Consider the following 13939-nt stretch of genomic DNA (forward strand, 5'->3'; position numbering starts at 1 on the left):
TGCGCAAAATCACTATCAAACAATAATACTAGTAATACGTGACTCGCAGGGCCTCGCAAAGCTCTGGGCTGGGGAGGGAGGGGGGGGTGTTATAAATAAGGAGTGGATTATTTGAAGTTGAACATTAATTGAATTGTAACAAGCATGGCCGCGACACCCTCGTTCCCAGGGTCTACTCCGCTTTGAAGATGGCGGCTCTTTCTGGTTCGTAAAGAGGTATAAAGCGTTGGGAAGCGCAGGCTATTTTCAAAATCATCGACAAATTATTGGATACTCGCATTTTGGACATTTATTTGAGGGCATTAAAAAAAAAAAAAGAAGAACGAACGGCAGGAGGATTCGAACCCTCCGCCTGCGCGCCCCTGATGGCGATGAAAGGTTTATAGCCTGAATAGGCGTTGAGGGAGTATTATGTGGAAATCAGTGTTATTTTAATCCGAAAAGAAAAACGATAAAAATGAAAGGCTCAGGATTCGAACCCACAAAAAAAAGTAATAATAATAAAAAAAAACCCTAGCCGGATTCGAACCCCCGCCCTCAGTCCCGAAGATCTGATTTCAAGTTCGACGCCTCACACCATTAGGCCACCAGCGCGCGGCCGTGTGACGTCATTTCCGCCACACACCAAGCTCACAAATATATATATAGATGACCGTAAACTCCACACGAGATTTGATCCCGCCTGAGCCCTTTGAGGGACAAAATTATACACCCCGCTACGCTCGGCCTTCGGCCTCGCTTTGCGAGGAACAAAACAATAGGCCATTATTTGTAGGTAGTTGTTTTGCAGATCAAGTGATGGGCTCCTGGCCAATGTAAAACAAAAAAAAAGCATCGGATTTTAGATACTACGTGCCGCGCGGGGGGGGGGGGGGGGGGGGGGGTAGCGCATTCCACAGCATGGCAAATCTCGCGACTGTCACCAAAAAGACGTGTCAGTGCTGGGAGGTACTTGTAATTCCCTTGGTCTCCATGCTGTACATTGGCAAATTAATGTAAAGAACGCCTGTTTCTTATCGCTAAACATTATAAACAGGCCCAACCAAGAAGGGTAGTGGGATACCAATATACCCGAAAACTGCAAAAACGTTGATACCAAATACCTAAAATTATTAAATCCGATAACAAAGGCTGGTGTAACTAGGGGACGGACAATTATTTGTTTGGAGGGGAGGGATCCAATTTTTTTTCAAGCCAAACAATTTTTTATGTGTTATTGTCTGTGTAAACAATTTTTTTTCGGGCTGTGACTTCCTGTAGACATATTTTTTTGTGTCCAGATAGTGGCCTTGGTTGGTTATTTATGTATAGAATAAAACAAAACATGTGCTTTCCCTCTTTTTTTAAATTTTTGCAGTGAGCAGCACCTGCGTGAACTACTTTAGTTAAAAAATTTTGTCTACTATGTGTTTCGTGTGACCAGCGCTCACCTCTTTTGATCAGGGTATCTTACAATAATTGTTATACAAACAAGTAATTCAGGGTTTTCAATGACATTTTTATAAGCAGCTTCCGATTGAGAATAGGTGGATGTGACCACAGAAGGGGCCGTGAGGCCCCTTTTCCTAGGGGGTCTGGCGGCATTCTTCCCCAGAGTATTTTGAAATGTAGAAGATCGGAAATGCAATTTCCAGCATTATGGGCATCAAAAAGAGTGCTGTTGATGATATATCATGATGGCTGACTATCTATCGTCATCAAACCATCTATTTTCTCCTTCTCATGTCTGCAACAATTTATTTGAGCCTTTTTGCTCTTGCAAACAACTTTTTTCAGGATTTTGTTCCCCTCCCCATCTCAAAAAAAATAATGGTCCGTCCCTAATTAACAGCTTTGACAAATTCAAAACCACCATTCACGACTACTCGCAGCATACACTTGCATGCGGATTTAGTGACGCAAGAACTGCAGATCTTTAATGATATTTTGAAAGTGACACAAGCACTAAAGCACTTTAAAAAAGAAAAAGAAACAACATCACGCTTATATACAGAATACCAAAAATTGAGAAAAACAAAATACATAATACCCATATTTCGGCAAAAAGATACCGAATACCTTGGTTGAAAACACCCAAGATACCCTATACCCAAAACCCCTGGCCGGGTCTGATAAACGACCGCTGCAACGTGGAAAGTTAACCTCACAGTGTACAGCGCATGTGATTAGATAGAAATATTTTATCCAACAGCTCAGAGTCTTGTTGTACATCCACGATGAACGAGTACTTGTTGCCTTTAAATTAGCCTTTTTTAGTCTGTTTGAATAAAATCGGCTAAAATGCCAAAAATAGGAATTCTTCTTCTACAATATGCAAATTATGCTCATTTACAACGGGTTGTTAATTTCAGCAAGTCAAAATCTCAAAGATTAAAGTTTACTTCTTCTCAAACCTAGTCCTTCTTGAGTTTTGACACTCGGCAAATAGAGGCTCTTAAAAAAGACAGAATTCAACTTTATTTTCTTGTAAGTTCTCTTCCCAGTGTAATGATGATATATGCTAATTAGAATTGTTGCCTTGCAACGTTACCGAGAGTACGAGACATGGCTTCTTAAACTTCTTGTTTCATGTCGTTTAAAACTGAAAGGGGAGAATTTAAAGGAGAGAGTAAGCTGGTGCCTCTTAGTGAATGAAACAGTGATATTAAGGCTCACCTGAGGCGATGTCACTTAACGAAAGAAAATATTACGGAGAGCGAACTTATTTTGCTATGGGTTGACTATTTTAGTAAGCCTTCCCAACAAGTAAAAAATATGTGCCCAAGATATCGCGCGGACCTATGGAAAGACTAGGTTAATCAAAGTAGCCGCACATCGTTCCATCATCCTGATCATCAGGGCTAGCAGAAAGTTTAAAAAGTGACAGAGTGGTGACTGTGAGAATTGCACGAGAAGTGATTGAAGTTTTTGACATTGCTGTTCCTGTTGGATCACGTGAGTAATAGCTAGAAACAACATTTCGTCCATTTGTTTTTGTGTCTTCTCTAACTGACATTCACACAGCACTGCGATCATATAGTTTATCACGCATCATTATCTTATTTAACTAAGTTCCACGTAAATGATAGGAAGCTTTGTGCGTTTTTAAGATTTCCTTCGCCAAACTCAGTACATTTGCCACTTTTCAATGTTTTAGTTTATTATGCACTCACCCCATCCATCCATGATGTTTATAGTTAGCATGTAGCTAGGAGAAAAGCATTTTTTTCTTTTTACTTTTTCCCACAGAGAAATGCTATCTGTTGCTAAAATTAAAACTTGTCGTAATTTAATTTACCAAATTTTAAACTCCATTTGATTTCTTTCCTTTTTCTTTTTTTTTTCTGTATCTTGGAACCAAGCTGGAAACAAACAAATAAATATATTGGAAGTATTTGTGATAAAAGTTAAAGGAAAAGATCGTTAAAGCATAAATTTTCATTCAACTGAAAAAAAAATTAAATTATCCAATGGTCACGAAACAGAAGAAATCAATTCACGGGGAATCACTTCGTCCGTTTTTAATAATTTTATTCTGACAATCCAGCAACAATTTAAAATTTTAACAAATATAAAAATTAGCTCTGTTTTCTACAAAACCCGGAACCCTTCCGTTGTCGATAAAACGCCGAGAAGGACGGTCGGGCCCGGATTAGGTTGGTTACTGTATACACTGATTTTACATTTCCATTTTTGATTTTACTTTCTATCTTTTCTTTCCTCAAAATACTTTAATTTTTTTCTTGAATTTCTCAAAAGAAAACAATGGTCCATCCCTTACAGAAACAAAGGGGTCGATAAACGTCGTGTCAGTGATGTATTCATGAGAAATGCAAGATAATTACATGAACAGAAATAAAGGGATTCAATTTTAAATGGTTTTGTAGTTTACTTTCTTTGTTTAAAAGGCGTCCAGTTGATGCGCTAAAGGTGGACTATATTTGAGAAGAGAAGAACTTTATCGTTTTTGAGATTTTAACAAAGCTGACAGCACAATTCAGCGGGTAGATCAAGCATTTCTGATATGTAGCATTTTTTTACGGTTTTAATTTATACATACTTACAAAGGCTTAAAAGAAAACATTTTCGTTATTCTGAAGATACATAACAAGATTTTGAGCAATTGAAAAATAAGTATATTTAATCATACAGTATGCGTTGGGCATTACATGTAACCGTCAAACGAGTTTTTCCAATATAAATATTGCCCAAAGAAGCTCTCAAAAACGTTTATTCGCGTGCAAAACATAAGGATATACGCACCTTTGAGTTTATTTTCTGTCAGAGTAACGTGAGGGTCTTCAGTTGCTGAGTTTGACTCAAGAAGGACTACGTTTGAGAAGAAGTCAACTTTAATCTTTGAGATTTTGACTTGCTGAAATCGACAACCCGTTGTAAATGAGCATAATTTGCGTTATTGTACGAGCAGATGTAGAATTACTACTTATGACGTTTTAGCCGTTTTTATTTACACAAACTAAAAAAGCTGAAAAGTAAACAAGTGCTCGTTTTTCGTGGATGTACAAAAAAGACTCCGAGCTGTTGAAAAAAATATTTCTATCTAATCACATGCCCTGCCGGGGCATAAACCGTCAAACGAGAAATCTAGTTATGTAATTATTGCAAAAATGAGCTCTTAAAAAAGTTTGTTCGCGTGCAAAGCAGAACGATATCCGCACCTTTGAATTTATTTTCTGTTAGAGTAAAGTAAGGTCTTTGCTGTGAAGTGTATTTTACCTGTGATTTTTATACAGCTTTGGAGATTTTAGCTTTTACTTTGGAGGAATCTGTCAAGCGAGAAAACATACAGCAACTGGGTTGTCTTTGTTCTCATTAAGTTAATTTAATTTTTCATCAAATACTTCCATATTCCTGTATAGGACAAGGCAAATGCAACTTAATGTAATGTACCATGTAGCATTTAGCGATATTTATCCGTTTCGAAGAAGCGCGGATTTTACAATCGCCGAATGACGGCCATCGAATAACCCTGAAATTCGCTCTCAGATAGTAAAATACGTTTTGTCCTGTAGCGAAGCGCAGAAACAGTTTTTGGAGAAAATAAGTTCAATTTTAATCATTTCACAGTAAGTCCTTTTCACTCACAAAATATAAAGGGAAGGTTTACTCGCGACCCGAAACTCGCCAGACCGCTCTTAGCTGGACAGCCACTTAACTACGTTTCAACAGCCGGTTGCTACAAACGAAGTCCAAGCTGGACTGTTCTAGTACGCTCTGTCTCTATCACTGGTGCTGTTTCTCAAAACTTAGCCTGGTCTACTGGCCCATCTGGCTCCAGTTACCAGCGAATCGACGACCTGGTATAACGCTGAAGCAAGATGCACTCAGCTTGGAGCCCAGCTGATAAAAATTAAATCAGCAATAGAGAACGACTTTATCAAGACCACATTCCCTGGTGCATCCGATGACTCTCTTTGGATCGGATTCTCCGAGAGTGTAAAAGAAGGAATCTGGAAGTGGCCAGATGATAGTCTTCTAACTGTCAGATAACTGGCTCCCAGAACTGTGGAGGCGATAACCCAAATATTTTATATGGTGATCAGAATTGTGCAATTTTTTAAACAAGACAGGACAATTCTGGTTTTCAGTATGACGGCTGCTGTAATGATATGCAATGTTACGTCATGCACGAGTTTAATTGCGTAAAATAGATCTCAAAGATATCAATACAAGAAAATGAAAGCCAAGCAAACAACAAAAAAACAAACAGATATTCTGATGCCATTTCCCTCAAACGGAATTGTTTTATATGTTTATCGTAAAGCACATCAGCAACTAGGTCATTTTCCTAGGTTTTTTCACGATGAATGGGTAAAATTATCGGTATAAACTGTTAAACTAATGCAATCTCTCCGGGCATTTTTCTATTGTTATCAATTTGAAATTTGGATACTTTTCACTTTCGTTCACCAGTACTATTGGCTGCAAATTTCAATGACGATTCCCGAGCTGATTCCGATAAATTTGCGTAAACGTCGTATATGTCAAACAAAAGGTAATATATAGATTTAGGCAAGCCTAAAATCGGAGCTCCCCTTTAATTTTTTTAATTTTTGCTGGAAGTACAATGTTTTCATTTTGCTAAATATGCGGTCACAACTTTAATGTATACGTTGGCCCATAGGTGCAAGACAAATATAAATCCATCAAAATCTCAAGGCAGAACAACTAATGACCTAAAAATTAATTAAGAGTTTATTCTCTCCAGCCCTTTCTAAAGAATAGAAAATAGTTTTACCATCCACTTTTCGTTTTGCTTTAATACAACTCATGGCCTAAAAATAAATTAAGAGTTTATTCTCTGCTTTCTAAGAGTAGAATATACTTTTACGATCCTCATCGTTTTTCTTCATACAAAATGACGTCAATATATTTTGTGGGCATATTCCCGTCTAACTTTTCTTTCCTGTATTTGTCTTAACATCGGCGCACTGAAATGGGTTGCTCAGTCACGTATGCAAATTTAAAACTTATTTTTTATTTCTTACCATGTGCACAGTTTGAAACAAATTTAAACGTACACTGAATTATCTCTATTCAGTGCAGTTATTCAGTGTAAAAGTGGGCTACACTAAAGCAAAATTACTGTTTGAAATACTATGAAAAATATGAGTCAGTTTGTATTTTTAACCTCGCGCTCGAGCTAGATGGGGTAAACATGTTTTTCAGAGCAAGTTTAGTTTAAATAAATTTATTTTGATCGAGTTTTTTGCTTTGTCGTCATTTAGCACTTCGAAAGACGTCACTTATACTGTATGAATTTCTTCCGCCGAGAAAATGTAAGGTTAAAAGTTGAAATAAACTCACAGCAATAAGAAATAAACTCTCACGGCAAAGGATTAGAATTGTCATAAAAAATGTTGTGGTTATTTATCGTGGTAGAGTACAATAATAAAGTATTATTTCGTTTGTCTCACGACGTAGTCACGTGTGATGGAGATCGCAACGTTTCGACTGCATACTGCTAGTCTTCATCAGGCGATAAGGTCGACTGGTTGTGCGTTAGCTTATAAAGCACACGGCTGCGCTGTGATTGGTTGGTTTTCAACAGCTCTGATTGGTGCATTTCGATCCTTAGTGTTCTGCATGCTGGTGTACTGTTGCTCCCTCGGCGGTCCGCAGTCGTACAGTTCTCCTGTTGTTGTGTTTTTTGATCGTGGGCATCCATGCTTCAGGAATTTCAATTCCACTGTCCCTGTTGATATTATTAGGGTGAAGTCTTATGTGAATCGCCTCTTTGACCCGGCGTGTGTACCAGTGCGAGTCACGATCAATAAACTTTACCTCATTCCAAAGCGGGTAGTGTCCGGTGTTGTTGGTATGCTCTGCAACGGCGGAAGTCTGGGAACGTGCGAGTCGGATGTCCCGGTCGTGTTCTTTGATCCTATCTTGCATAGGTCTTCCAGTCTCGCCGATGTAAACTTTGCCACATTCACAGGGAATCCTGGAAACAACGCCATCTTGCTTAGTCGAATCAACAGCGTCTTTCGGTCGTACTAGTTGTGATCGTAATGTAGTTTCCGACTTGAAAACAGCGCGTACGCCTTGTTGTTGTAGGCAGCGGCGAAGTTGCTCGGAAAGACCTTTGACATAAGGTAGAACGGCAGTAGATTTCAACTCAGCCACGGGTTCAGCACTGGTGTTCGGTTTTCTAGTCTTGGTGATCTTCTGCAAGAAAGAAAAAGGATAACCATTAGATACAAGAACAGATGACAGATGTTTTTTCTCCTTGGAGATTACAGATGGTTTTGTTACAAGGCGTTTAGCGCGTTCGTAAAGACACTTTACAATACCGCGTTTTACTGATTGAGGGTGATGTGAATCATACGCTAAGTATTGATCAGTGTGTGTAGGCTTCCTGTATACGCTGGTGGTGAGGCGGCCGTCTGGTTCTCTCGAAACTGCGGTGTCAAGAAAGGCAAGTTTGCTGTCACTCTCTGTTTCCATGGTGAAGCGAATGGAAGGCTGCTGGTTGTTAAGATGTTGTAAGAAGCTATCGACGTTCTCGCGATCCAAGATGGTAAAGGTATCGTCTACGTAGCGTTTCCATATCTTAGGTTTGTAGGATGATGAAGCTATTGCCTGCTCCTCAAAGCTCTCCATGTAGAGGTTAGCAATAACAGCGGAAACTGGGCTTCCCATGGCTGCGCCTTCTTGTTGTTCGTAGATTGATCCGTTATACTGGAAGTATGTGGATCTCAATACAAACTTCAGAAGATCAGCGATCTGAGCAGGTGTTAGCGTTGTGCGGTCAGCAAGGCTGGGGTCATCCTCTAGTTTCCGTAGCGCGGCTTGTACAGCGCCGTCGATAGGAACGTTGGTAAACAGCGACTCTACGTCGAAAGACACCATGACCTCGTTGTTCAGGATCGTCTCACTGCTGATGGTGGACACGAAGTGGGCTGAATTAGTCACCGTGAAATCCGAGTTACCTGTTAAAGGAGACAAGATGTTAGCTAAGTAGGCGGATAAATCATATGCAAAGGTGTTAACACATGATACAATAGGTCTTAAAGGTATATCGGCCTTGTGGATTTTTGGTAAACCGTAGATTCTCGGCGGCTGTTTATGTCGCGGTCTGATCTTATTGTAAACAGCCTCTGATAGATCTCCGTTTCGTTTCAAGGTCAGCAGTTCTTTAGACAACTTTCGGGTCAAACGGTCTGTCGGGTCTTTGTTCAGGAGCTGGTACGGTCCGTTCTCGATCAGGGTAGATATCTTAGTGCGGTAGGTATCAGCATCCATGACTACGCTAGCACGTCCTTTGTCGGCTGGGAGAACCATGATGGACTCGTCCTCCTTTAGGCTTTTAAGCGCGTCACGCATTTCCTCCGTGATGTTAGGCTCTGGTGGTTCAGCCTGTTGAAGGATACTGTTGACAGTTCTTCTGACCGTGTCTGCTTGTTCGGCGTTTAGTTGTCTTATATTATATAGAATTGGACTTTATTAACGGTCAAAGAGAATCAACTTACGGCAACTTGGAATAGATAATCGGTAAGTCCATAGCAAATAAAACCAACTCAGGGGAACAAAAAAAAATGAACTGACATGTAAGCGAAAGCTTAAATGTACTAGACATCACAGTTAAAGCGACTGAAAGAGGCAAAGTATAAGCTTACAATGTAAGTTACGGAAAGATCTAAACTTTGCCGATACAGAATTTATCGAAACTGCGCTCAGAAAGTAAGCTTAAGTTTATAAACATCATGAAATTTTCTGTAATAAAATCAGGCTCAGCAATTCAATACAGGTTGTTACCTTGCATCAGGTTCCTGTATCTTTCTTCAGCGGACTTGATCCATGCAGTGTTTAGCTTCGTTTTTACACAATTATTGCTAAAGTTAAGTTATTGTATTCTTGATGTTGACGGCCGAAGATTCATCCGCAAACAACAGATACAAGCAAAGTAGACGTGTACAAGGAATATCTTTCGCAATTATTCCGGGTCTCATCGTACACCTCTTTTGTTATCTACAATTTCACGGAATACAGGTGACTTTTGAGGACATCGTGCGAGAAATATTACGAAAAGAAAGTTCTAGATTCTCTGTCTCTCTTTTTTAAACTCTCAGTTTCATTCATTTTACATAGTGAACACCGCGCAACAAATTTTCCCGCGTTTTCACAACATAACTTCGTTTAGATCAAACTGAAACGTCCACATCATCCAGTCGATAGAAGATAACGTCAATTGCTCGTTTTACGGGTACGAAAAAATGCGACCAAAAACCAATAAATTGAATTTAACCGTGTAGCGATGGAACGAGAGCCATTTTTTGGTGTAAAGGCTTTGATACACTTACAAATGAATAGACTAACAAAATATAGCAGTTCGATAAAAAACCTCTCAGATATTTTGCTGTGTAGTGTCGCTGTGTAATTGTACCCCTTGTGTACATTTTGTCTTGCCTTGCGAGCTTTATTTGCTGTTTGTAATTTCCTTACTTTTCTTTAGCCACGGGCGGGCAACCTCGTCCCCAGGTCTAATCCGTGCGTACGTACGTATTTTGGTGCACCGAAGGTGCACAGAAAAGAGGAGGTCGAAATAGAAGAATTCAACGCCATTATGCAAATTTTCCTGTTAGATCAAGACCATTGTTTCGCCGAGCTGTGAATCCGGATAACTTAGTGCCTATAAAGAAAGGTCCCTCACAGGCACCAACACCTACATCGTGTCACTTTAATGTTTGCCTATTGAATACTAGATCAGTGAAAAACAAGATCATGAAAGTGAAAGACTTTGTTGTTGACCATGATATTGATATCCTTGCAATAACTGAAACGTGGCTTCGACCGGGAAACGTCGACGAAGTAGATATCGGTACTCTGTGCTCCAGTGGTTACCGATTTCTTCATGTTCCAAGATCCTATTCCAGTGGCGGTGGTGTTGGCCTATTATTTAAAAAAACTCTTCAAGTTTGAATCCTTTGAATACATGGATGCTCGTTTTCGTAGTCTACAAAGTATCAGGATTCTTGTGATTTATCGCCCTTCTGGCCATTCGTCTTATGACTTATTTTATGAAGAGTTTTCAAAACTAATTGGGCAAACGGCTGATTCACCTGGAGGTTTGCTAATAGTTGGCAATTTTAATTTAATGATGTTGATAATTTTCAAGCTAAAAGATTTATGGATATTCTGCAGTCCTATAATCTCAGCCAACATGTAACTGAAGTCACCCACATTAATGGTCATACCCTCGATCTTGTGATCACCAAATCGAATGATGCATTTCTCGGTGGTGTTTCAACTTTTGATCCAGTGATTTCAGACCATTCTGCTGTAAATATTAAACTGCTGCTACAGAAACCTCAATTCAAGAAGAAAACCATAACTTATCGAAAACTCCATTCAATTGTCTTTAACACCTTCTGCAATGAAATCACTTATTCCCCTCTAATTATGGAGCCATCTTCTGATTTAGACGTCTTGGTTGATCCGTATGATAACGTGCTACGCTCGTTGTTAGATCGTCATGCACCTACTAAGCAACGTATAGTTACAGTTCGTCCATCAGCACCCTGGTATTCAACTGAGATTGCCCAAAATAAACGCATCAGAGGAAAACTGGAAAGAAAGTGGCGTTCCACACGACTACCAAGTGATCGTGAACTATACGTTCATCAATGTAGCGTTGTAAATAACTTAATTGATTCAGCAAAATCAGCTTATTACACTACTATTATCAGTGAGATCTCAGGTGATCAGAGGACGTTATTTAAAACTGTAAACAAGTTACTCCAGAAACAGAAGGAGCAACAATATCCTTTCAGTTTTTCTGATTCCACCAGCCTTGCAAATGAATTCAACAATGTTTTCAGTAGTAAAATTGACAAGATACACAATACACTAATAGAAAGGACTGTAGAGAATGACCTCAATTCACCTCGTACCACAGATAGGCCTCCGTGTAATACGGAAATTCACATCTTTCAGCAAGTTACTTTGGACCAGGTGAAAATATTTGCTACGAAAACATCGTCAAAATCATGTGAGCTCGATCTAGTACCTGCATCTGTTCTAAAGACCTGCCTCCCTGTCATCTTACCTACTTTAACCTCTATTATAAACAAGTCCCTTATGACTGGTATAATGCCACACGCTCTTAAAATTGCGTATTAAGACAACTTCTCAAGAAACAAGACGCCGATACTGAGCAACTACAAAACTTCCGGCCAATCTCAAATCTGAAATTTGTGTCTAAGCTGATAGAGAAAGCTGTTGCTTCGCAATTAAACGATCACATATTGAAGCACCACCATGGTGAGACATTTCAATCTGCTTATAAAAGATTTCACAGTACAGAGACAGCCCTTGTAAGAGTTCACAATGATATTCTTACTGCTATCGACAACAATAATTCCGTTATTCTACTTCTACTTGATTTATCGGCCGCCTTTGATACTGTAAACCATTCCATCTTATTATCAAGGCTATCTACTCAGTTTGGGATCAAAGGAACAGTACTTTCTTGGCTAAAATCATATTTAACATCACGCACACAGTTCGTTAAAGTCGATAACAGCAGATCTTCTCGACTTGTCTTGGAACGTGGCGTACCACAAGGATCAGTCCTTGGTCTTCTCTTATACTTACTGTATACATCACCTCTTGCCGACATTATTAAGCGTCACAACTTAGAGTACCATTTCTATGCTGACGACACACAGCTTTACGTGACGTTTAAAACTGACAGTCTTGATAGAATGGCACAGTGTAAAACTTCGATTGAGCAGTGTGTCTGTGATATTGACAACTGGATGGCTACCAACAAGCTCAAAAAAAAAAAAAGTTGTTCTTATCAGCTCAAGATATCGCCCTAGGCCTCCTTTAGAGTCTCTTCAAATTGGCAATGTGAATGTTGTACCAACATCCTCATCTCGAAATCTCGGCGCTATTTTTGACCAGTGTTTTAACCTTGACGAACACATCAAATCAATCTGCAAGTCTTCTCATTACCATATAAGGAATCTAGCCAAAATTAGAAAGTACATTGATGAAGAGAGTGCCAAAACTGTTGTTCATGCCTTTATTACTTCGAAGTTGGATAACTGCAACTCACTGCTATATGGTCTTCCACAGCATCTACTTTCAAGATTACAATCCGTTTAAAATACGGCAGCTCGAATTATTACACATACAGTAAAAGCTCTCGTAAGCGGACACCCTTGGGACGCGAAAAAAGTGTCCGTAACTGGAGCTGGCCGCTTATGAGAATAGTTCTCGTAAGCGGCCACTAGAGGTGTAGGGGAAAGATGGCCGCTTACGGGAGCTTAACCAGCTAACAATAACCGGACGGACATGGATGACGACAAAAAACACTGAAATATGGTGCTGTTATTACTGTAAAAGCATTGTTACGAACGGCAGTGTGAAGTTGATTGATAAAAATGAAATACAGAGGTTGTTAATAGGATTTTCTTCGGGGTGTCCGCTTACGGGAGCTTAAAAACAAACGAAAAGTCTAAGACGTAATCTATGAAAGTGTCCGCGGCCGCTTACGGGAATGTCCGCTTGGGAGAACGTTAAAATACAGAGTTTGTATGGGAGCGTAAAAGGGGGTTTCAAACATGGCGGCCTTAAGTAGAGCTGTCCGCTTACGAGAGTGTCCGTTCAGTGAGCTTCAACTGTACTAGGAAATTCGATCATATTACTCCTGTGCTTAAGAAGCGACACTGGCTACCTGTCCGCTATCGTATAATTTACAAAATTCTCTTACTAGTCTACAAAGCTCTCCATGGGGCAGCGCCTTGCTACATGCAAGAGTTACTTTACTATTACACCTCTCGGAGATTTTAAGATCATCTACACAGCACCTTCTGGCGACCCCCAAAGCAAAATTAAATACATATGGAGAGAGAGCGTTTGCCGTGGCAGCCCCAAGACTGTGGAACACAATCACACTTGAACTTAGATTAAGTCCTTCTATTGACATTTTTAAGAGAAATTTAAAAACGTACCTTTTTAAACAGGCTTTTTAATTATTTTATTTTTAGGTACATTTGAACTTTTATTTGTAAATATCCGTTTTTACAAGTTTTAGAGTTTTTAACTTTTTAACATCATTTTATTAATATTTTTTTGTTGTAAAGCGCCATGACCAATTAGTGGATTTTGGCGCTATAAAAATACTTTTTATTTTATTTTTGATAAACAACACAAGGAAGTAACGAAACGTACATGATATTACACTATCCGCACTGTCAATAAAATGAAATCATTTATTTGGCATGTTATTTGAGTCGGCCATTTCGAGTCTTTTCGACCAAGCTTGTGGATTTTGCTAAATTCACATTTTTCAGCTGCTGATTTAAGTATCGTGTCTTATGCCTTAAGTTCAATTATTCCTTGCTGATAAACAACAAGATGACGTCAACATAAGACAATACATGGTTGTCAGTAATGTTATTGGCAATCGAATGATCGAGTTGTAAAATGA

The 13939-nt window shown here is 39.3% G+C and overlaps 1 protein-coding gene across 1 annotated transcript; it reads right to left on the reverse strand.

Moving 5' to 3' along the window:
• Positions 1 to 5256: 5256 nt before the first annotated feature.
• On the reverse strand, positions 5257 to 9582 carry LOC144656411 (uncharacterized). Its single transcript, XM_078516632.1, has 3 exons — positions 9527 to 9582; positions 7423 to 8920; positions 5257 to 5340 (listed from the first exon to the last, which is right to left on the reverse strand). The coding sequence occupies exons 1-3, from the start codon at positions 9580 to 9582 to the stop codon at positions 5257 to 5259; spliced, it is 1638 nt and encodes a 545-aa protein (XP_078372758.1).
• Between the last annotated feature and the right edge of the window lie 4357 nt (positions 9583 to 13939).

The sequence above is a fragment of the Oculina patagonica genome, chromosome 6, assembly GCF_052425735.1.
Source record: "Oculina patagonica isolate OP01 chromosome 6, crgOcupat, whole genome shotgun sequence".
Taxonomy (NCBI): domain Eukaryota; kingdom Metazoa; phylum Cnidaria; class Anthozoa; order Scleractinia; family Oculinidae; genus Oculina; species Oculina patagonica.